General features: G+C 42.4%; 1 protein-coding gene across 5 annotated transcripts in view; it reads left to right on the top strand.

Annotated features, from left to right (window-relative positions):
• The window catches only part of LOC143031093 (5'-3' exoribonuclease 1-like), a 169705-nt gene that overhangs the window by 69230 nt on the left and 74238 nt on the right, over positions 1-26237 (top strand). For all 5 annotated transcript variants that reach the window (XM_076194513.1, XM_076194512.1, XM_076194516.1 and 2 more), the window contains 2 exons: positions 17017-17140; positions 18303-18469. In XM_076194513.1, coding sequence (XP_076050628.1) covers positions 17017-17140; positions 18303-18469 — 291 coding nt within the window. The remainder of the gene's footprint in view (positions 1-17016; positions 17141-18302; positions 18470-26237) is intronic.

Raw genomic sequence — 26237 nt, 5'->3', positions numbered from 1 at the left:
AAACAATTGTTGAGTGTGTCAAGGTAAGGCTGGATTATTTCTGCAGCTTTGTCTGTGTTACGATGTGTGCATGTGATTGTTATGTCGTCTGCGTAAGAAGAGATTTGTATTTCTGAGGTGTCTGGCGTGGGTAAGTCATGCATGTATAGATTAAATAATGTGGGGGATAGAACTGAGCCCTGCGGTACTCCGTTCTTAATGTTTCTGATGTGCGATGATTGGCCATTATATGACACATGAGCATTCCTGCCTGCCAGATAATTGGCCAGCCATCTTTTGGTGTTATTGTGCATGTCTGTGTTATATATTTTATTTGTTAGGTTGTGGCGGGGGATAGCATCAAAAGCTTTACTAATGTCCAATGTTATAAGAAGTGTTCTGTGGTGGGGCCTATCTGAATTGATGCCATCAAAAATTCTTTGTGTGAGGTTTGTCAGAAGAGTGTTTGTGGAGTGTAGTGGCCTAAAACCGTGTTGTGAGTCAGCAAGGGGAAATATGGTGTGACAAGTTTAAGTATTAGGCGTTCAATGACTTTAGAGGGGGTGCAGAGAAGTGTGATTGGGCGGTGCGATGATGGGATTGTTGGGTTCTTTGTTCGGTTTTGGGATGGTGATTATTTTACCATGCTTCCAGATGTCGGCGGTATAGTGTTGTGTGAATAGCTGTAGTTTTGCAATGTTTGTGAGTGAGTGCGTGTATACCTTGTTGTCCAATGTGTTATAGGTGGATGTTGCTTATGTTATCAGGGCCACAGGCAGATGAATGCTTGAGACTATTCATTATGAGATTTTTCAGAATGTCTAAGAAGGGTGTATAGTCTGAGTCTGTGGGAAAGTCAATCTTACGTCGAAATGTGCGTCGGTCGTCAGGGTGAGATGTAAGATGGCTCGTCTGTGCAAAATGACGTATGAGTGCGTTTGCTTGTTGTCTGTTTGAGGGTAGATTATCTGTTGTTGTGATTATTGCTGCGTGAGAGCGTGTAGTGTTAGTGTTGGATAGTGTGATGCTGTTGAGTGTTTTGTACAATTTGCTGGTGTTTGTTTTGTGATCAAGTGTATTGATAAAGTTTTGCCAATTTTGTGTTTTTTGTTCATGTATTTTATTGGCAATCACAGTGTTTAGTGTTTGTATTTGGTCTGCTATGTTTTGAGGGATAGGTGTGGGGGTATCGTGATTAAGTGTGTCACGTTGTCTGATGAGGCCTTGGATTTCTGGTGTTAAGTTGTGGTTGTGTGATTTTCTGTTGCCTCTTAGGGATGTATCTCTTGTCTGCGTTTTGTATGATTGTATTAAAAGCGTGCACAGCATTGTTTATGTTGTGATTGGTGTACTGTTAAGTGTTTCAAAATGTTGTTTCTGTCTCTTCATTAAAGGCTTCCCAGTTAGCTCTCTTGTAATTGGTGTAAGTGTGTCTGTGGCCAGCTGGGGTGCATCTTGTTTTGGTGGTGATGATGATTGGAAGGTGGTCAGAACCAAGGGCTCCGACCACTCTCCATGATGTTGTTGGGGTTAGGCAGGGGGAGCAAAAGGTGATATCAGGAGAGGAGGGAGTGTAGAGGGCTTGGTATGGGATATGTGTATGATTATGCGTGTTGTTCATGATAGTCAATGAGTCGAGTTGAGTCTGTATATCAAGCCCTCTGTCTGTGTCGGGGTTGTCGACAAACCAGGCAGACGACTTGGCGTTGAAGTCACCACCCATGATCAGGTTGGGGATTGAGGTGAGTTGGCTGAGCTGAGGTCTGAAGGTGTTTGGAACTGTGGGGGATGATGGGGGGGGAATGTACATGTTAACTATTGTTAGTGTTGAATTGTTGCCTGTGCGGATACGAATGGATTGGGTTTCTGTTGTGTTATCTGTGGTAGGGAGGAGAATTTTGGTTGTGGCACTTGTGTCCACAAAACAGATGGAATGGTGGATCAGGGTGACGAGTCCACCGCCATTGCCGTCAGTCCGGTCTTGTCTGATGGTGGTGTAATTATGAAATGATGTGGTTTTGTGTGAGTGTCGTAATTTTGTTTCTTGTAGAATTGCAATGTGTATGTTGTGTTGTTTAAGAAAGTGTTCAAGTTCATGTTTTTTAGTGTTAATACCGTCAATGTTGTGTTGTAATATGTTGATGTTGTGTGTTTTGTATGTGTTGTATGTTGCCGTTTGGGGTTGAGGTTGGGGTGGTAGTGGGGAAGGTGTAGGATCTGGGCCTGCGGGGGGTACAGGCGAGATCGGGCACAACGGACGGGGAGCACTAAGCGGGGGTAAGGGCAAGGGGAAATTGGGAGTGGGTAAGGGTGTTGGCTGTGGTTGGGGAGGTGGGATTGGGGTTACTGGAGGGCAGGTAGAACATGTCCAAGTGTTTGTGTATTGGTTTGTGTCAGCAAGTGTTGTACAAGTGAGGTGGGCCCAGTTTTTGCACATATTGCACTGAACTGAGCCCTTTGTCTGTTTGCTCGAAGTAATGGGTTTAGAGCATGTTGGGCATGTGTATTTTGTGGTGGGCCCAGGATTGCTCTCTACATCTCCGGCTAAAAGTAGAAGAAGAGGGGTGATCGCCGGAAAAATGACCCCTCAGTGCAGAAAAAACGTAACATTGTGTGTTGGAAAAAAAGGATTGTGGTACTCCCCCAGGTAGGCGTAGCTCCTCCTTGGGGAAACGGTGCCATCTGCGTAGAGCTGATGGCCAGGGGTAAATGCTGCTGTTTGGCCCCCAAACTCTTGGGGTTGGGGGGTGGTCCCACGACGTAGACGTTGCAGCTCCAGGACCTTCACCCCTTGTACATCTCATCACCTTACTTTTACCCACATTTATCCTTAGCTTTCTTCTATGACATACTCTCCCAAACTCTGTCACCAACTTCCTCAATCCCTCCTCCGATCCTGCCACAAGCGCAGTGTTGTCCGCAAACAACAGCTGGCTCACCTCCCACTTTTTTCCATTTTCTTTAACCATTTTCAATCCCTGACCCACTACCCTTGCATTTACCTCTTGCACTACCCCATCCATGTATAAGTTGCACAGCCAGGGTGACATAATGCATCCTTGACGAAGTCCCACCTTTACCTCGAACCACTCACTCTCTCCATTTCTAATCCTGACACATGGTCTGCTACTCTCATAAAAACTCTTGACAGCTCCCAAAAGCTTTCCTCCTATACCGTATATCTGCATAACCTCCCACAGTGCCTTTCTGTCTACCCTATTGTAAGCCTTTTCCAGATCCATAAAAGCCCAAAAAACATCCTTCTCCTTTCCTATAGCTTTCTCACATATCTGTCTTACCACAAAGATCTGATCTACACAACCTCTACCTGTCCTAAATCCACACTGTTCCTCACCAATTACACCCTCTGTTCCTCTCCTAATCCTCTCAATCAAGATCCTCCCATAAGCCTTCCCAACTACACTTAACAAGCTAATCCCTCTGAAACTACTACACTCACACTTGTCCCCTTTTCCCTTGTAAAGTGGAACTATACAGGCACTCCTCCAGTCCTCCGGCACTCTACCCTCTCTCCATACATACGTACATATACCAAGGCTTTTTCCCCCTTACTAGGGAGGTAGCCAAAAAGGAAAAGGCATAAAATCATTCCCACCCATTTCATCCCCGAAAACACTCCACACCCCTCCATCCTCCCTCCCATCTTAGCACCTCCTGGATGACGGGTCATCCCTGCACCTTGTCCACTGCCCTGGGTCAGAAGCAGTGTCGCAAGACACAGCACATCCACAGCAAGGCCGCTTCATTAAATCGGCGACCCCCCCTCTCCCTCCCCCCTCTCTCCAGCAAACATTTAATAACCTCACCATCCAGTCCACCATCACTGTACCTCCCTTTTTAGACATTCTGCATGGCATCCATCCAGACCAGGTGCCTTACCTGCTTTCATCATCTTAACAACTGCCTTCACCTCATCCTTCCTTATTTTTCCTCCATTTTCCTCACTCATCACTGTCATTTTCTTAGCATTTCCCACTGCAACTATCTTTCCCTCCCTATCCTCCTTCACATTTAGCAACTCCCTAAAATATTCTGCCCATCTTCCCCTTACTGCCTACTCTTCCATTATCATCTCTCCATCTGCACCTTTTACCTTTTCTTCTCTACTTGATTTGCCTCTTCTTCTCTTAATTTCTTTCCAAAAACATCTTTTTATTACTTTCAAAATTTTCTGTGATACTCTTACCCCATTTCACATCTGCTCTACTCTTTGCCTCCTTTACCTTTTGCTTTACTTCTCTTTTCTTTTCTTTGTACCTCTCATATGACTCCCTCGTACTATTTTGTAACCAATCTGTGAGAGCTTGCATCTTTTCTTCTACAACCTTCTGTGTTTCCTCATCCCACCATTCACTACCCTTTCTTCTATTTCCTCCTGTCCTTCTTGTTCCACACATCATCCTTGCACAGTTTGTGACTCCCTTCTTGATCCATCCCCATTCCTCCTCCATACCTAGCTCTACTCTATCCTTCACTCCCTCCCACTCCCCCTTCAGCTTCTTTCCGTACTCCTTCTCCTTTTCCTTTTCATTCAAAGAGTTCACTCTAAAAACCTCCTTACCTTTTGTCCCTTTCCTCTTTCTCCATCTATCCTCCACTCTCAACTTACCTTCCACCAAAAAATGATCTGATATTCCCCCACCCTCTCCCCTTAGCACATGTACATCCTTAACTCTTCCTCTCATAGTCCTATTTATCACTACATAATCCATCAACACTCTATCTACCACCCTTCCATCCACCACCCTCTCCCCTGTGTACTTATGCTTGACTTTCTTCCGAAACACTGTATATGCTATCATCAACTCTAGACATTTCCACCATCAACGTTCCACTACAATTCTTTCCTGGAACTCCACATGTCCTAACCACTCCATCAATTGGACCATTTCCTACCCTAGCATTAAGGTCTCCCAGTACTATTACATTGACTTTTCTCCCTAAATCCTCTATGCACTCATTTAAATCTATCCAAAAGGCCTCCCTTTCTTCTAAACTCTTCTCACTGCCAGGCCCATATGCACTTACAAAGAACCACATCTCCTTTCCCAGTTTCACCTTCATCCACATTATCCTTGAGGAAACCTCCCTCCACTCCACTACACCTTTACCTATCTCTTCACTTGCTAGAATTGCCATCCCTTCCCTCCCTCGCCCTCTCTTCACTCCAGGTAACCTCCCACTTACACTACCAAACTTACACTCACCCTTCCCTTTCAACTTAGTTTCACTCAAAGCCAACACATCCATCTTTTTTTTCACAAACATACTACCTATCTCTTCCCTTTTACTCTCATCTGTACCTCATCCATGCACATTAAAAGACCCAAACCTTAGGGTGCTGGTCGGAAAACTCCCAGACCCTCCTATGCCTTCTTTTTTTCTTTTAGGAATGTCCCCTGTGGGGCTACAAGGATAAGGATGTGTAGTCCCAATCCCCGTCCCTTTCTTCTCACCTCCTATGATCCAAGTGGAAATACTTGGTGGCAGTATTCTTTTCTCCTACCACAGGGAATTCCCCCACCACAGAAAATGAATACTCGGAGGAATGGTACAGGACAACAACAAGGGGTTGGGGGACAGCATAACATAGACAAAATGATGTGTGGCTCTGGTCCGTAGGATTGCCACATATAGACCCTAAAGTATCGTATACATATATATATATATACATACATACATACATATACCAAGGCTTTTTCCCCCTTCCAAGGGAGGTAGCCAAAAAGGGAAAGGCATAAAAACACTCCCACCCATTTCATCCCTAAATACACTCCACACCCCTCCCACCCTTCCTCTCATCTGAGCACCTCCTGGATGACGGGTCATCCCTGCACCCTGCCCACCGCCCTGGGTCAGAAGCAGTGTCGCAGGACACAGCACATCCACAGCAAGGCCGCTTCATTTAATCGGCGACCCCCCCTCTCCGTCCCCCCTTGCATATAAGGAGAGGACGGGGAGAAATCCCTTCGGGCTGCGTCAAAACTCACTCACACACACTACCCCACCCCCCACCCCCCCCACCCATTTCTCCCCATTCAGTCACAACATCATCCATATACAACCATTCTCCACTCACCTCTGTCTTCCGTCCTCTCCCTTCCTTCCTCAACAGACATTCCTCTCTTCCCCAAAGCCCCCTTCACCCCATCCATCCACCTCATCCTAGGACGTCCCCTCATGTTCACTCCCTCCACATCTGCCTTCCATACCTCTTTTACTAGTCTTTCTTTACTCATTCTTTCCATGTGTCCAAACCATCCTAATATTCTTTCATCAACCCTCTCTCCCAAATCCTTTTTCACCCCTGTTCTCCTCCTCACCTCCTCATTTCTCACTCTATCTAGCCTAGTAACCCCCACCATACTTCTCAGACACCTCATCTCAAACACATTCAAACTCCTTCTCTCTTCTTCTCTTATGTTCCACGTTTCTGCCCCATACAGTGCTGTTGGCACAATCACTCCTTCATACAGTCTCCTCTTCGCATCCATTCCCAAATGTCTATTTCTCATTACACTCTTTAAACCACCAAGGCATTTACTCGCTTCTCTCAATCTACATTCTACCTCCACCTTCACTCCACCTTTTCCTGCTACACTTGCACCCAAGTATCTAAAACTATCCACTTCCTCCAGTCGCTCTCCCTTAATGTTCACTTCCAGTCTACTGTCACTTTCACCCCTTGTACATCTCATCACCTTACTTTTACCCACATTTATCTTTAGCTTTCTTCTATCACATACTCTCCCAAACTCTGCCACCAGCTTCCTCAATCCCTCCTCTGACCCTGCCACAAGCGCAGTGTCGTCCGCAAACAACAGCTGGCTCACCTCCCACTTTTCTCCATTTTCTTTAACCATCTCCAATCCCTGACTCACCACCCTAGCATTCACCTCTCGCACCACCCCATCCATGTATAAGTTGAACAGCCAGGGCGACATAACGCATCCTTGACGAAGTCCCACCTTTACTTCAAACCACTCACTCTCTCCATTTCCAATCCTAACACATGCTCTACTACTCACATAAAAACTCTTGACAGCTCCCAAAACTTTCCTCCTATCCCATAAATCTGCATAACCTCCCACAGTGCCTTTCTGTCTACCCTATCATAAGCCTTTTCCAGATCCATAAAAGCCCAAAAAACATCCTTCCCCTTTCCTATAGCTTTCTCACATATCTGTCTTACCACAAAGATCTGATCTACACAACCTCTACCCGTCCTAAATCCACATATATATATACATATATATATACATATATATATACATACATATATATATATATATACATATATATATATACATATATATATATACATATATATATATATATATATATATATATATATACACACACACACACCAAAGGCTTTTTTGCCCCTTACAAGGGAAGTAGCCAAAAAACAAAAGCATAAAATCCACTACCACCCATTCCATCCCCACACATACTCCACTCCCATCCACCCCCCTCCCTCCCTCTTCTTTTGGCTCCTCCTGGATGACTGGTTATTCCTGCATCTCCCCCACTGCCCTGGGTCAGAAGCAGCGTCACAAGACACAGCACATGTGCAGCAAGTCTGCTTTATTAAATCGGCGATCCTCCCTCTCTGTCCCCTCATGCAGAAATGTAGAATGCAGGGAGAAATCCCTGTTCTCCTCCCTCACCCTCCATCCCCCACCCACTCCCTTTCATGCATCACAGCATTGTCCATACACAACCATTCTCCATTCACCCCTATCTTCTGTCTTCTCCCATCCTTCTTCAACAGACATTCCCCTCTTTCCCAGTGCCCCTTTTACCCCATCTGTCCATCCATCTCGTCCTTGGTCACTCCATCATGTTCACTCCTTCCACCTCTGCCTTTCACACCTCTTTTACTAGTCTTTCTTTATTCATTCTTTCCATGTGTCCAAACCATACCAATACTCTCTCATCAGCCCTATCTCCCAACTCCCTTTCCACCCCTGTTCTCCTACTCACCTCCTCGTTTCTCACTATCCAGCCCAGTAACCCCTATCATACTTCTCAGGCACCTCATCTCAAACACATTCAAACTCCTCCTGTCTCCCTCTCTGATGTTCCACATTTCTGCCCCATACAGTGCTGTTGGCTTAATCACCCCTTCATACAATCTCCTTTTAGCATCCATTCCCAAATGTCTATTCCTCATTACACTTTTTAATCCCCCAAGGCATTTACATGCTTCTCTCATTCTACGTTCTATCTCCACCTCCACTCTTCCCGTTGCTACATTCGCACCCAAGTATCTAGCTCTTTTACAAGGGGAAAAGGCCCTTGGTATGTAAATAGATATAAACACATAAACACTATACTGTAATGCATCTTAAGTAATCTGTAAATTTCTGAAATTCATTTATTTTCTACATAAAAGACTTGTGACAGGTACCTGCATGTACATACAGTAAACTCGTGCTAATCCGAACGCGTTTTAACCGAATAATCGCATTAACCAAACATTTTCTTAATACGCTTCAACCGAACGTATTGGGATCTCAACCGAACATTCAAACACCCCGCCGCCTCTTTCGCCACCTGCAAGCTTCACTAAGTGCTCACACGGTGGCAGCACACTCCATGTTTACACCTGATCGGCTGTTTATACTCTATAGAATATGTTTATGAACTATTATAAGCATTTCCATGTGTATGTTAAATTTACTTGTACGAATATTGCAGCGGACATTACCGCATAAAACTCTACTGGAATGAAACATACAAAGTCGGATTAACCGAACATTTCGGTTGACCGGCCATTTCTAATCCACACTCTTGGAGTTCGGACAAGTGGATGTTTACTGTACATACATATACCAAAGGCTTTTCCCCCTTACACGGGGGGTAGCCTGGTACATATTAACCCCTTTGTTACCGACCCGTCAACCTTACGTTAACAAACGTTTCAAACCGTCCCACGAATGGCTGGAGCCTTATGTTTGTAAACACAGACACTTGCCACCACGTGGGTAGAAATAACCCAGAAACCGAGGCCTTCAGAGCCCTCAGTACACACAGCTTACAACTGTGACGCGTGCGTGTCACGGGGAGCACACTAAGTTCCTGGCGGGTGCACTCAGCCGTGACACGCAGGTGTCACAAAACACACATCCGGTACTCAAGGGGTTAAAAGCCCATTGACCCTGTTCAAGGGGTGTGGTCAAGTCATATTAATTTTTTCCTTGCAAACACGATCAATACTAGCAGGAATACTATGGAAGCATATTTGGAAACTGATACACTGTTGGGCTAGGGCTCAAGCCTAGCTGATACGTAACAAATGGACAAAGACTTAACCCATTAAACTCCGATGACAAGATTCTTGTCATTTGGTCAAATAAAACAAAAAATCACAAAACACCAAAATGTTTGATCAAACAGCACCAGAAAAATATGACGCCAGTCCTCGCTTCGGACTGACGTCATATTTTTCTGGTGCTGTTTGATCAAACATTTTGGTGTTTTATGATTTTTTGTTTTATTTGACCAAATGACAAGAATCTTGTCATCGGAGTTTAATGGGTTAACCAATTGTACTCTTGATAGCATATCAGTATCTGAATATGCTTCCATCGAACTCCTGTTAGTCTCGATCATGTTTGCAAAGAATTAAAATGGAAAAAGTTAATGTGGTTGATAAGATGAAAGTATATAGATAGGTAGTTAGAGACATGTCTCAAGTTTCACCAGCTGGAAACCCACCACCCCACAGTAGCTAGTGGCCCTTAGGTTCTTCCATAAGTATCTTCAAAAAGAAACTTCATTGTTGTCTGTGTCGTGGGACCAGTGCTGGGCACGTGTTTGTGGTGTCCTTCCAAGATGGACAGCAGAACTACCATTTTTCATAATCTGTCATCACCTCATCCAGGAGGTGCCAAGATGATAGGGAGGGAAGAGGGTGGAGGGGAGTGGAGTGTGATAGAGATGGAATGGGTGGGAGTGGTTTCTATGCCTTTTTCTTTTGGCTACCTCCTGTGTAAGGGGGAAAAAGCCTTTGGTATGTGTATGTATGTATGTCTACCCCATCATCTCCACATTAGACTTAGGGCTGACACTCGTCCTCCAAATAAGGTCTTTCTCTCAGTCAAGTTGAACTGTATTTCTTACACATGAAGTTAATAGAGAGAGAGCTAACCCACAGGGGTTAGTATCAACTTCAATAATATGGTCCTGGAGCCGCAGCGTCTACGTCGTGGGACCACCCCCCAACCCTAAGAGTTGGGGGCCAAACGGCGGCAACCAGCCCTGGCCGCCGGCTTTACGCAGGTGGCACTGATCCCCAAGAGGAGCTACGACTGCCTTGGGGAGTACCACAAGCCTTTTTCTCAACATGCAATGTTACGTTTTTTCTGCACGGAGGGGTGATTTTCCAGCAATCACCCCTCTTCTTCTACTTTTAGCCGGAGATGTAGAGAGCAATCCTGGCCCCACCACAAAATACACATGCCCAACATGCTCTAAACCCATTACTTTCGAGCAGACAGACAAAGGGCTCAGTTCAGTGCAATATGTGCAAAAACTGGGCCCACCTCACTTGTACAACACTTGGTGACACAAACCAATACACAAACACTTGGACATGTTCTACCTGCCCTCCAGTAGCCCCACTCCCACCTCCCCAACCACAGCCAGCACCCTTACCCACTCCTAATTTTCCTTTGCCCTTATCCCCAATCAGTACTCCCCATCCTTTGTCCCCAATCTCTCCTTTCCCCCCTCTAACCCAGATCCTATACCTTCCCCATTAACACCCCAACCTCAACCCCAAACAGCAACATACAACACATACAGAATACACAACATCAACATATTACAACACAACATTGACGGTATTAACACGAAAAAACATGAACTCGAACACTTTCTTAAACAACACAACATACACATTGCAATTATACAAGAAACAAAACTAAGACACTCACACAAAACACCATAATTTCATAATTACACCACCGTCAGACAAGACCGGACTGACGGCAATGGTGGTGGACTCATCACCCTGATCCACCACTCCATCTGTTTTGTGGACACAAGTGCCACAACCAAAATTCTCCTCCCTACCACAGATAACACTACAGAAATCCAATCCATTCGAATCCGCACAGGCAACAAATCAACACTGACAATAGTTAACATGTACATTCCCCCCCAATCATCCCCCACAGTTCCAAACACCTTCAGGCCTCAATTTAGCCAACTAGCCTCAATCCCCAGCCTGATCATGGGTGGTGACTTCAACGCCAAGTCGTCTGCCTGGTATGTCGACAACCCTGACACAGACAGAGGGCTTGATATACAGACTCAGTTTGACTCATTGACTATCATGAACAACACACATAATCATACACATATCCCACACCAAGCCCTCCACACTCCCTCCTCTCCTGATATCACCTTTTGCTCCCCCTGCCTAACCCCAACAACATCATGGAGAGTGGTTGGAACCCTTGGTTCTGACCACCTTCCAACCATCATCACCAAAACAAGATGCACCCCAGTTGGCCACAGACACACATACACCAATTACAAGAGAGCTAACTGGGAATTTTTACTGAAGAGACAGAACAACATTTTGAAACATTTAACAGTACACCAATCACAAACATAAACAATGCTGTGCACAATCATACAAAACGCAGACAAGAGATACATCCCTAGAGGCAACAGAAAATCACACAACCCCAGTTTCACACCAGAAATCCAAAGCCTCATCAGACAACGAGACACGCTAAACACAATACCCCCACACCTATCCCTCAAAACATAATAGACCAAATACGAACAAAAAACACTAAATTGGCAAAACTTTATCAATACATTTGATCACAAAACAAACACCAGCAAATTGTACAAAACAACAGCATTACACTATCCAACAGTAACACAACACACTCTCACGTAGCAATAATCACAACAGCAGTCAATCTACCCTCAAACAGACAACAAGCAAACACACTCATAAATCATTTTGCTCAGACAAGCCATCTCACTTCTCACCCTTACGACCGACGCACTAATCGATGTAAGAAAGACTTTCCCACAGACTCAGACTATACACCCTTCATAGACAGTCAGACAAAACATAAAATACATAATCTCAAGCACTCATCTGCCTGTGGCCTTGATAACATAAGTAACATCCACCTAAATCACATTGGACCACAAGGTATACACGCACTCACAAACATTGCAGACTACAGCTATTCATACAACACTATACCCGACATCTGGAAGCATGGTAGAATAATCACCATTCCAAAACCGAACAAAGACCCAACAATCCCAACATCGCACCCCCCCCAATCACACTTCTTTGCACCCCCTCTAAAGTCATTGAACGCCTAATACTTCAACTTGTCACACCACATATTCCCCTTGCTGAATCACAACATGGTTTTAGGCCACTACACTCCACAGACACTCTTCTGATAAACCTCACACAAAGAATTTTAGATGGCATCAAATCAGATAGGCCCCACCACAGGTCATTTCTTATAACATTAGACATTAGTAAAGCTTTTGATGCTATCCCCCGCCACAACCTAACAAATAAAATATATAACACAGACATGCACAATAACACCAAAAGATGGCTGGCCAATTATCTGGCAGGCAGGAATGCTTACATGTCATATAATGGCCAATCATCGCACATCAGAAACATTAAGAATGGAGTACCACAGGGCTCTGTTCTATCCCCCACGGTCTTTAATCTATACATGCATGACATACCCACACCAGTAACCTCAGAAATACAAATCTCTTCCTACGCAGATGACATAACAATCACATGCACACATTGTAACACAGACAAAGTTGCAGAAATAATCCAGCCATACCTTGATACACTCAACACATGGTTCATCACAAACAGACTCAAAATAGCTCCAACCAAATCTACAGCAACACTTCTCACCAACTCTACATCAACAACACTCTAATACCACACACAAACACACCGAAAATTCTTGGTGTAACATACGATACATCCATATCTTTCAAACAACACATCACAAACATAAAAAACAAATGCACACCTAGACTTAACGCACTTAAGTCAATCACTGGAACAACATTTGGACAAAACAAAGAAACTAATACAACAATACAAACAATGCATACGCTCAGTGATGAATTATGCGAGTCCTGCATGGGCTCCTAATCTCAGTGAGACACACCACAACACCCTTCAAATCATACAAAATAAAGCCCTAAAAACAATTACAGGCTGCACAAATACAACACCTACAGACCATTTACACCATGAAACAAAAGTCCTCAAAGTCAAGGACCACCTCGACATGAGAGGCACACAAACACTTGCCGCAGCCACCACAAACACATCACACCCACTACACTACATAGCAGAACACCCACACACACCAAGAAACATTAAAACAACACCCAAAGACCTGTATCACACACAGATGCTCCCTTCTCTTCCTCCACAACCACCAAATACCAGCCTCCAGAAACATATTCATAATCATATCACTCACCGCTCCATTAACACACTGAAAGACAACACACTGCTGCATGCCAGACCCCCTGATATCCACCCTTCTGAATCCTCTCTCCCACGAAAGGATAGAGTCCACCTGGCCAGACTGCAGTGCGGCCACCACCCAGCACTTCTAAGCTACCAGAAGAGGCTGGATGACCACATTGTGAACAGCTGCCCAGGATGCAACACTTCACCCCAAACCATACAACACATAATGGAAGACTGCATTATACACAATCATGCACGCAAACAACACAACATACACTCTATAAAGGATTTGTAGGAAAACCCAGTTTCAGCTGTGGCATTCCTTGGGGAGATGGGACTGCTCGGACAGACAGTCTAGGGAACAACAACAACAACAACTCCAATAATGTTTCCTATATATGTAAATGACATGGATGAAGGCATTTAATGTTACATGAAGTGCTCTGCAGATGACGCAAAATTATTAAAGAGAATAAACTCCGAAATAGACTGTGACTCATTGCAGAGGGATCTGAACAAAGTCTCAGAGTGGAGCAAAAGATGGGAGGTAGAATTCAACATGAAGAAGTGCAGTATACCGTATATACTCGTCTATAGGTCGAAATCTTAAGGAACTGTTTTTAGGCCAAAACCTAAGGGTCGACCTATACGCAAGTAATAATCTTGTTAGGTTGAAATCCAGACATGACAAGAAAGGCTAGGAAGAACTCTTACCTTTTCTTTAGGTTCAGAAATCAAGATATTTACCTACTAGTTACTACCAGTAAACAATGGGGACATAAAATACACGGTACATACCAAAACATGTGAAATTCCTTCTAGATACAGTAGCCCCATACGGAATATGATAAACACCAGCTTTGGTGCTGTCCTGCTGCACAACAAGACGTCTCGTGTTGCCAACCAGCGACGTTGCCACCAACCTGACATATATTTTAAGAACCACCAATTTGGAAGTAGTGTGCCAGACAAGCAGGACGATAAAAGACATCACGAAGACAAAAATACACAACAACCAAACACTGGGCACCAAAGCTGGTGTTTATCGTATTCCGTGTTCAGGATGTGATAAAGTTTACATCAGAGAAACGTCACACGACCTGAATACACGAATACGTGAACACCGTTACGACGTCAGGCATGATGTCACCACCAATGCATGTGTGACACATAGAAACAAGGAAAACCATCTTATGGACTGGAAGAATGCAGAGCTGCTGATACGAGAACCAGACAAAATCCGCAGGAAGTGTTTAGAAGCAGTGATCATTCAAGGAACAAACACTATTGAACAAAATAGGGGCATGTTCAACATCTCGCCCCACATAATTCCCCTAATACCCATGGCCAGCAAAATTTTTTAAAATATTCAATCCACCCTTTGTGAATATTTTGCCCACGGACGTTTGGGCCAGCATTCTCAACCTTTCCAAGTGTTCAATCCCCCTCCTCCTCTTCTCCCTTCCCCCCTACTTCTTTTCTCTCCCCGTTCCCTCCTTTCCACTTATTTAATCTCAAGCATATGTATAGTAACTTGTACTTGAAAAGGCTGTAATAAGCGAAACATCGTACAAATAACGGCTCCATCCTCATATGGTGTATAACTCGTCAGTCTTGTCGGCAACTGCTACTTTCATAAAAAAGTATAAAAAATTGGTAATCTGTTCAAGTTTTTCACTCTGCTGAAATGGCAACTTCAGTGAAACTTATTAGATATTGAAATCAGTGAACTTGAAAAAAAAAAACATAAACCAAAATACATCAGAATTAATGAAGTGAAAAAACCATAATAATCAATTGCTATACCAGGCAAACCATGCCACTTCAAAGCATTTAGACAGTGGAATGCTCACAGCACCAAAACAAAAACAAGCCACTCGACCTATACATGAGGTATATGGAAAATTCCAGATTTTTTGGCCAAAAATGGGGGGTTGACCTTTACACGAGATCGACCTATAGATGAGTATATACGGTAATTGAATTTGGAAAAAGCAAGAAGAGAATAACAGGACCTTATAAAATTGATGGAAAAGAAGTAAAGAAAAAAAATTCTGAAAGAGACCTAGGAGTAATCATCACCAAAGACATGTCGCCAGATAAACATATAGATAAAATAGTCGGAGAAACATACAGTTTGTTGAGATCAATAAAAGTGGCCTTCAAATACCTGGATAAGGAAATGATCAAGAAAATATTACAAACACTGATAAGGCCAAAACTGGAATATGCAGTGCTGATATGGTCACCCAGTACAAAAAAGAATATAAGAAAATTAGAAAAAATACAAAGAGCAGCGACAAAGTTGGTTCCAACACTTGCAAACCTGACATATGAACAAAGACTGGTCGAACAGGAATTGCCAACCCTAGAACAAAGAAGAGAACAAGGGGACCTACTAACCATCTATTCTGAAAGGAAAAGAATGCCTTGATAGAGAGGATCTATTAAAACGGGACAAGAAAAACGAGAACATGCAATGAAACTCAAAAAGGATAACTACATAGGAGACCTGAAAAAGAACAGCTTCCTACACAGAGTGATATATACATGGAACAAATTGGATGAAGAAATAGTGTGTGCAAACACAATGCAAGAATTTAAGAACAAACTTGATCTTGTGAGATACAAAAACGGGTCACTGAGCATAGCTCCCCTTCCTGTATAATACAGCTAGGTAAATACACACACACACACACATGTGGGAGTGCAATAAGAGGTTATGGAAGTAAATTAAGAAAGACCCCATGTTGAAAGGATGTGAAGAAATAGTTTTTGATATAGATGTATAAATATGTGGAATAAGCTTAGAAGGTGATATAGCCTAAGCTCAAACGATACATAAGTTCAAATCTAAATATGATAATTGGAAATCAAAGATATAGGTTAAGTTGGAACCGAACATAAACTTGAGTCTAGGTATGTTAGAAAATTAGAATAGGAGATGGGATCCAACGAGCATAGCTCCTTTCCTGTATACTACAATTAGGTAATACACACACACACACTCACATGCACACACAAAAGAGCAATGACAAAGAAGGCACCAATACTTTGCAAGTTGACAAATGAACAAAGATTGGACAAACTAAACTTATCAACTCTGGAACAAAGAAGAGAAGGGTGATTTGATAACGATATACAGAATTATGAAAGGGATGAAAATTCTTGATAGGGATGACCTACTAAAATGGGACAGAAGAAATACAATAGGACACAAGAAGAAACTGAAGAAAGACAGTCACAGAAGAGAGCTGAAGAAAAAACAGCTTTCCACACAGAGTAATAGATACATGGAACAAACTGAAAGAGGAAACAGTGAGTGTTAAAACTATACATGATTTTAAGAAAGGACTGTATGTGGAAAGATACAACTGTAGTTCACAATGAGCATAGCTTTCCTCCCGCAATATACAACTAGGTAAACTAGGTAATACACGCACATGCACACACAGCATGGATACCTATCTCTGATGCTGTTCTGAGTAATAATTATGTTTCAGGTATTGGAAGCAGAAGCAGAGGGACAGGCTCTGAAGGGACGACTGCGCATCAGCATGACCGTGCCAACCGAGCCCAGCTTGACACAGATCGATCTTAACCAGCACACAACTGTATTCATGAACAGTACGTACTCAAGAATTTTACTAGATTTTTTTCTCCTCCGCCTTTCTTCCTCCTAGTCTTCTGTCACATCTTCCTCCTCCTTCTCCTCCTCCCTATACCTTCTTCCCTCTTTGTCATCAGTCTCTACCTCTTCCTTGACCTTCTCCCATCAACAAGAACAACAACATCAGCCTCTTCATCATCATCCAGAACTAGAACCTTACCAACAAAGAATAGACCTGGCCATGGAGACAGATTGTCACAGATGCAACCAATACACAGAAGACGACAGACACCTCATCGTACACTGGCCCACCTTAGCCCTGCCCAGACAACAACACAATATTTTCTTGCTTGAGTGACTTATGGGCCATTCCAGTAGCTGTTGAAAGTGATTTGGGAGCTGCAGTTCTCCTGTAAGAGAGACCTGGGGCAACAGATTGATTGATTAATCCTCTTCCTCCCCTTCCACTTCTCAGCAGCAGCAGTGTTGCCGTTAGTTTCAATATCATCAGCATTCTCCTCCTCATCCTCTCTTCTCCTCATCCTCATCCTCTCCTCTCCTCCTCCTCATCAGCAATAGCAGCTGCAGCAGCAGTTGCAGTATCATGAGCTGTGAGGACTGTTTAACCGCTTCATTATGAGTCAAATTTTCGCGCACAGCATCGGCTGCCATATGTACGACGCAACACACTACTCGCATTATAAAATATAAAGTTACCACTGTATTACTTGTTCTCTTTTACTCTGAGTGATAATAAACACAGAAAATGTGATCAAGCCAGTTCACAGAATCCAGGGGTAACTCATGTACAACCACATAAAAAGATATATAATCAAGACGCCGATGCTGGCATCCTTGGGAACTCACTCGTGTCTCATGATGCCTGCATAGGCATCATCACACTGAAGTGGTTAACGAACCATTCATTAGTGTTTTTCCTATACTTTTATCACTGTCTTTTGTATTTGAGGACTTCTTTGCTTTATTGTCTCCCATATCAATTTAGACTTTCTTTTTTATACTGAATGCTTCTAAATACTTCTAAGGTTTTTATACCCTGAAATGTCATTTCTATATATCCTTTTATTACTTAAAGATACATTTGTTAAAGGGTACACAAAATGTTATTAGTATTTTTTTTCTTTTCTTATTATTATTATTTTACCTTTTGAACTGCAGGCTACCAGGCAGCACAGAAGTTAGGAATGCAGTCACACGTGTTTTCACGCATAACCGGGACAGTATTTTTGAGTCCCCAAGCTACTCCTGACTCGATGGCCTCGACAGAAAACAGAAGTAAATTCAACATTGGTCTTAACCTCAAGTCTAATGTAAAGAGCGAAGAGGTCAGTACATTTCTTATCTTATTCCTAAGATTCTCGTGTATAGGATGTACGTGTGTGAAGTATTTTGCTAGTCATGTACAGACATTACGTACATATCCCTGTCTGGGGTATTGGTGCAGAGATGAGAGGGAGGGTAGGGTGTGGAGGGGAGTGGAGTCTATTAGGGATGGAATGGGTGGGAATGGTTTTTATGCCTTTTTCTTTTTAGCTACCTCCCTTGTAAGGGGGAAAAAGCCTTTGGTATATGTATGTATGTACCAAAGCAGAACCAGGAGCTCCACCAAGCTTGGCCATGAGCACAACAGAAACCCACCATGCTGCCAATTGCACTTGCAAGACCTCCCCACCCCAACTTTAGCTCTTAGTAACCTACCACTTCCAAGGTTCTCCTCACCCAATCACCCTCACTACCCACAACCCTCCTCTTGTTGTTTGATGAAGAAAACCATCCGTGTCTGTCTATATACCAAGGGCTTTTTCCCCCTTGTAAGGGACGGAGGTTGCTAAGTACCCACTCCTATCCACCTCCCTTTCTCATGTCCCCTCTTTAAATGCTGCAGCATGTGATGGGAAGATAGATGGGGTGAGTGGAGAATGGTTGTGTATGGAAGATGCTGTGATGTATGGAAGGGAGTTGTTGTTGTAGTTTCCTAGACTGTCTGTCCGAGCCACCATCCAGTAGCCCTTCTAAGCTACCAGAAGTGACTGAATTACCGCATTGTGGACAAATGCTCAGGATGTAACACTTCACCCCATAGAGTACGCGTACCAATGGAGACGCGCTTGACTTATGCAGACGCATTTGACACAAAAAAGAAAACTTCTACCTGCTGATGGTGAATAGATAGGAGTATAATTATAGGCTCAAAAAATCACTTCACTATCCCCTCATAATGTGACAATAGTCTTACCTTCCTAATCCAAATAGGTACATGACTGCAGGAGATGAAAAGATTCTTTCAAAAACAGTACCGTATTTTTCGGACTATAGCCCGCACCGTTATATGACCCGCACCCCCTTACACCTTAGTGAAAATCCACACAAGACCCGCACCGCTGTATGAAAATCCACACAAGACCCGCACTGCTGTATGATCCGCAGTCATATGGCGTGCGCGGCAGTGTAGATCCGATGATGTATACTACCCATGCATGGGTGGGCACAGGCACAGCTCACGGCGGTTGTTGTTACGGCCGGCCGTTGACGTGGTGATCAAAGTAATTTCAAAGCTGAGGCTTTTTCTAAATTTTCTGTTTCATCAATGCTTATGTGATTTATAAAAAAAAAGATATATGTTTTCCGATATTGGCAGTTTTCTTGGTGATATCTTGCTTTTCAGGATTCATCACACGTCAAAGGCCGACACGTACATACACAGCCTCACAATTTGGTTTCTGAAGCTGCCACTAGATGTAGTGGTAGCTTCGATGAAAGAGGGGTGATCTCGAAAGTGTGCAACTGATCTTACGATGCCTTTGGGATGGGTCGAAGACGCGGCATTGCGATTCATGATCATGATACCAGCATTCCTCCAGTCCTATTTATTCCTGATTGTGATGAAGATGAAGAATAACCGACAAATTACATTTCAATAGATTTTATTGCACTTATATATATATATTACAAAGAACCTTAATAAATTTGTGTAAATAATGCCATAAAACCCTGTTTGATTGTTTACCGGTAATTAATCAATCAATTGGTTTATAAATGCCATACAAAGACTGGTGATTAATTATTAAACCAAACAATTTCCAATAGTTAGTTTTCAATAGAATAGAACAATAATAGACCACATTACTGAACTGTTATGAACAGAGTCAATGGAGCACATCGTTATTAGAAAAAAAAAAAAAACGCAGTCAGTGATCACAGACGACAGAGTCAATGTTTATGAAGGCTCACGAAGCCATCGAATTCCTCATCCTCTGTATCGTCATGGAAGAGGTTGTGGTATAAATCGGCCAATTTTGATGCAGTGACCTCATCCGTTTCCATTTCGATTTCGGATTCGTGCGATACCTTTTCCGAGTCGTAGCATGCATCGAACATTGCAGGATGTCACGTTTCTGATTTACGGAAACCGTTCTGAATAGTCGATTCTTTCATTTTCTTCCATGCTTGAACGACCCACATGTAATGCACAAATTTAGCATTAAGGAGTCAGGTACAATTTGTAACTTGTAATTGTGAAAATGGCCGCCCGCTTGTTTTTGTTTGATTGCGACACACGATGTTGGTGTTGGTACTAGTCAGTGTTGTATTGTATGTTCATGTTGTTTAGTTAGGCCTGTTTTATTTGTGATAATGCCTTTATTAATAACAAGAGCATGTAAAGCGGGTAAGATACTGACAAATCTTACCTTCTCTTTGTCGTTTGTCTCGATTGTGCACGCTGTATTATGACATTAATCAACTTTCATACGACGAACCCGGTCGGTCGCCCTGCAAATCCCCGATCCGAGAGGGCACCCAGCTAAACTAATCGTTCAATTTTTTTTTTGACTGCGTAAGAGGGCAATTTCTAACCAGAATCCACAGATGACCCGCACCTTTATATCACCTGCATCCCCAAATTTTGGCCCATTTCTGAGGCAAAAAGCGGGTCATACACTGAAAAATACGGTACTTTTTTTTTTTCTTTTTTTTTCATCTCCTGCAGTCATGTACCTATTTGGATTAGAAAGGTAAGACTATGTCACATTATGAGGGGATAGTGAAGTGATTTTTTGAGCCTATGATTATGCTCCTATCTATTCACCATGGGCAAGTGGAAGTTTTTTTTTGTGTCAAATGTGTCTGCATAGGGCAAGCGCGTCTCCATTGGTACGTGTACCCTACTATTGATCACATAATGGAAGACTGCATGCAAACAACACAACATACACTCCATAAAGGATTTGTGTGAAAACCCTGTTTCGGCCATGGCATTCCTGGAAGGGAGTTTGTTTAGGGAGTACATGTGAATGATATTTTGACACAGCCCAAAGGAATTTCTCTTCATCTTCTCTTTTTCTGCTTGAGGGGACAGAGAGGGGGGTCACCAATTAAATGAAGCAGTCTTGCTGTGGATGTACTGTGTCATACTGCATTGCTTCTGACCCAGGGCAGTGGGCGAGATGTAGGGATGACCCATCATCCAGGAGGAGCCAAGAAAAAAGGGAGGAGAATGGGCAGAGGTGGATTTATGCCTTTTAACTTTGGCTACTTCCCCTGTATGGGGGAAAAGCCCTTGGTATATTTATGTATATATCCTGTCCACATTAAAAGTGCTACTAAAGCAGTTGTATCTCAAACATAAGATGTTCTGTTAGTGTTAGTTTTAATTTGTGGGATGCCCTTGTCTCTATGTATGTTTTCTAAATTATTGGATACTTGAAGTGTAGTTCTGGCTAAGATACATGGAAGAAATAAGATCTATCTATATAACAAAAGCTTTTCCCCCTTATGAGGGAGGTAGCCAAGTCACAGGCACTTTCCTACTCCCACCCATTCCACTCCCATCCACTACCCCTTCCCCCTCTCATCTTAGTTCCTCATGGATGATGGGTTGTCCCTATATCCTGCCCAATGCTCTGGGTCAGAAGCTTGTGCAAAAAAAGAGAGAGAGAGAGAGAAGACTGGGAGAAATCCCTTCAAGCTGCATCAAAATATCAATCACACATAAGCACCCTATACCCTCCCCATCCTCCACCCCTCTCTTCCTTGCATAACAGTGCCATCTGTACGCAGTCACTCTCCACTCATCCCTATCTCCTGCCTTCTCTCTTCCTTGCTCAACAGACATTCCCCTCTTGCTCAGCATCCCATTCACCCCATCCATCCATCTCATCCTTGGTTGTCCCCTCAGGTTCACTCCCTCCACCTCTGCCTTTCACACCTCTTGTGAGAAGTCAAAGAAATGAAAAAAAAAAAAAAAAAAAAAATAGAAATTGGCTCTTTAGATAGAGTGGTAAAGAAGTGTAATGGATTACTGGTAGTGGTGATTTGTACCCAAAATAAATACCAAAAAATTAAAAGTGAAACCAAATGAGGATGTATAAAATTGTGAGATTAAGCTGTACCCCATGAAATGCCAGGGAAATGCACACGTGTACATTGCATGTTTAGTACATGTGTATGTAGTCATGTATTGGTTTAAGCATAGTGATGCAAAAAATTTGTTTTTTCTGTTTTTATAATATATATACAGTCACTATCAGAGTTATGATGTATGCGAGTTACGACCACCCGTACTTACGACCACGTCTAGCAGATGCCTATTATGAGTTTACTGTATATGCCTGGCAGCACAGCGCGTAAGATAGTTGTGGCAACCCGGCATCGCATACAACAATTATGGCAGAGATGGAAAAGTTCCTATACACGTGGTTGGAAGATAATAGGAAAAGAAATGTAAAATTGATTTTGCAAGCAGTGCAAAGTAAGGCTAAAAGTTAATTTCGCATGTTGGAAGAACATGCAGGTGAAGAATACGCTTCACATGAATTCATAGCGAGTGCCGGGTGGTTTCATCGCTTTCGAGAGCGTTACCAGGTTCACCACGTGTTGTCGAAAGGTGAGGCTGCTAGCAGTAATGTGCCTGTAGCTAAGGCATTTGTGGAAGAGTTTGATAAATTAATTAAGGATTAAGAATATTTACGTACTTACGACCACGTCTAGCAGATGCCTATTATGAGTTTACTAATAAGAATACTCTATAATAAGTATTTTCTTTCTTTAACCTACCATATCATATTAACAACTAAGCAACTGAAAACAATGCTATGTACAACTGTAGGAGAGAAGCCAAATGTAGAGTATGGGATCCAATGTATTTAACGTTTCACGCAGCAGAGCTTCTTCAGAAATAACATAGTGGACAAATATCTGACTCCTTATATAACCTGAGCTTGCGGGGAGAAACGAACATGAAACTGGTGTAAACACAATTTGCTTAAATTGCTTGTTACTTTGTTATTAATATTGCTAAAGGTTTATTTATTGGGAAAAAAATCCATTGTTTTGATTTATATTATCAATGAGAGACATAGAAGCAGATTCAAAACATCTACGTTTCATAGTATGGTTTTCATATTTAATAATCTTAGAATTATTCCAGTCAGCATTGTGGCCTGTATCGTATCTATGTCAAACAATGACATTATTCATATTGTAAGTTTTCATATCATAATTATGTTCCGATATTCTTTTATCAACACCACGGAAGCTTACCAAACTGATTTTCACAACATTACCACCAGCTCGGTAACAGTTGGCAATCTTATAAGAAGCAGAAATAAAAATAGGGAAAATGTTCGTCAAGCAGGTGTTTACTGTGTGCCATGTTTAGGCTGTAAAAAGGTCTACATTGGTGAAAGTTTCCATGGTGTTGATAAAAGAATATCGGAACATGAATATGATATGAAAACTTACAATATGAGTAGTGCCATATAGATACGATACAGGCCACAATGCTGACTGGAATAATTCTAAGATTATTAAATATGAAAACCATACTATGAAACTTGATGTTTTGAATCTGCTTTTATGTCTCTCATTGATAATATAAATCAAAGCAATGGATTTTTTTTACAATAAACAAGCACCCGGACCTGGCTTCGCCAGGTGTGCTTGGCCTACGGCATAGCTCGCTTGGCAATACTTCGTAAAGATTCTCTTAGCAATATTTCGTAAAGATTCTCTTGGTAATATTTTGTAAAGATTCTCTTGTTAACATTTGGTAAAGATTCTCTTGGCAATATTTCGTAAATATTTTCTCATTAATATTTCGTAAAGATTCTTTTGTCAGAATTCCGTAAAGATTCTCTTTTTCTTTTTAGCACCACTTTCTTTTTCCATGGTAATATTATTAACGTATTAGAGAAATATTTTTTTATGTTAGTGGAGTGGAGATTCTCTTGGCAATATTTCGTAAAGATTATCTTAGCAATATTTCGTAAAGATTCTCTTGGTAATATTTCATAAAGATTCTCTTGTTAACATTTGGTAAAGATTCTCTTGGCAATATTTCGTAAATATTTTCTCATTAATATTTCGTAAAGATTCTTTTGTCAGAATTCCGTAATTCCGTTTTTATGTATATAGATTCTCTTGGCAATATTTCGTAAAGATTCTCTTAGCGTTATTTCGTAAAGATTCTCTTGGTAATATTTCGTAAAGATTCTCTGAGTCTGAGTGAGACATGTCCCCAGGAGTTAGCGTTTCCGGTGATGACTCATTTCCGGAGTAGAAGGTCGGAAGGTTTAGAGAGAATCTAAAAATAGTAAAAAAAAAACCTGTTACCTTTTGTTCGGGTCACGCACTTTCGTTCAGAAATCTTAGTTTTGACCATTTCCATTTTTATTTAATTAATAGATTCTCTTGGCAATATTTCGTAAAGATTCTCTTAGCAATATTTTATAAAGATTTTCTTGGTAATATTTCGTAAAGATTCTCTTGTTAACATTTGGTAAAGATTCTCTTGGCAATATTTCGTAAATATTTTCTCATTAATATTTCGTAAAGATTCTTTTGTCAGAATTCCGTAATTCCGTTTTTATGTATATAGATTCTCTTGGCAATATTTCGTAAAGATTCTCTTAGCAATATTTCGTAAAGATTCTCTTGGTAATATTTCGTAAAGATTCTCTTGTTAACATTTGTTAGCATCTAGACCTCCTAGACGACGTAATCTACCACCAAAATCTCCTAGACATTCATCTACCACCTCTGCTTATACTATCGGCACGACACCGATGCATTTCGGTGCAGTCAGAGTAGCCTGGTACTCGACCTGACATCTTCACGCACCTGGTCACTACGGGTCAGGTCGCTATTGTCCAGGCAGACACCTCACGCGCAGTTGGACGGCTCACGAACCCTAAAGGATTGCCACCAAGCCAAGCATTGATACACATTATATTTAAATCCCTTTCCTACGGGATATGTCTATCCTGTCCAACCTCGGACAACTGTATGTCATTTGTAAATATGTATATGCAATGTATAAGGTAGTTAAAACCTATCCTGATCTCTAATATTTGCTAAAACTGCATCTTGTAAATAAATATTATCTCGTCGGCAACCTAACCACGAGCCATGTATATAAGCACCTCCTGTCACCAAATAAAGAGGAGAAAGACCACAGAGAGAGACAGAGCTACACGTTGCTCTGCTGCTTTTATTCAAAGCTCCGAACACCGCTCAACTACGACCACGTACTACCACAACTCATATGTTGAGATACCATCCAACATATCTGGCAGCAGCAGTGGGATATGAACTTATCTGGAACCAACGCGGGACTCAAAATATCTGGTAAACTGCGCGGGATTCAACATATCTGAAATCAGCAAGCACAAGATCCCGGTGCAGGAACGTTGTGCAACCTACCCAACGCCAGCAAGCCCATCAACTCGAACCTTCGCTGTGAGTCCTACCCAGCGAAGCGAACGAGCTAGCCAACGCACAGGACAAGTTATCCCAGCGACCCACCTATCCAGCGAAGCGGACAACAGCTCAAGCCATCTCTCTCGCTGTGTGAGCCAGCCCAACGCACAGGACAAGTCATCCTAGCGACCCACCCCAGCAACCGGCAACGAGACAAAAGCCCATCTCCCTCGCCGTGACCCAGCTCAACAACATCCTTCAAAGGAAGTATCGCTCTTACGTCCGGAAGTCGAACCGACACCTTTCAAAAACTGAAGAATTCCACACACGAACTAACCCATTTGCCACCCTTCTCATTCTTTCAATATTTCCAGATCTGCGTCATCGCACCACACT

This window comes from Oratosquilla oratoria, chromosome 12 (genome assembly GCF_046742065.1).
Source record: "Oratosquilla oratoria isolate Oo_2021 chromosome 12, ASM4674206v1, whole genome shotgun sequence".
Classification (NCBI taxonomy): domain Eukaryota; kingdom Metazoa; phylum Arthropoda; class Malacostraca; order Stomatopoda; family Squillidae; genus Oratosquilla; species Oratosquilla oratoria.
The sequence above is the reverse complement of the archived record's forward strand: the minus strand, read 5'-3'. Positions and strand labels throughout refer to the sequence as shown.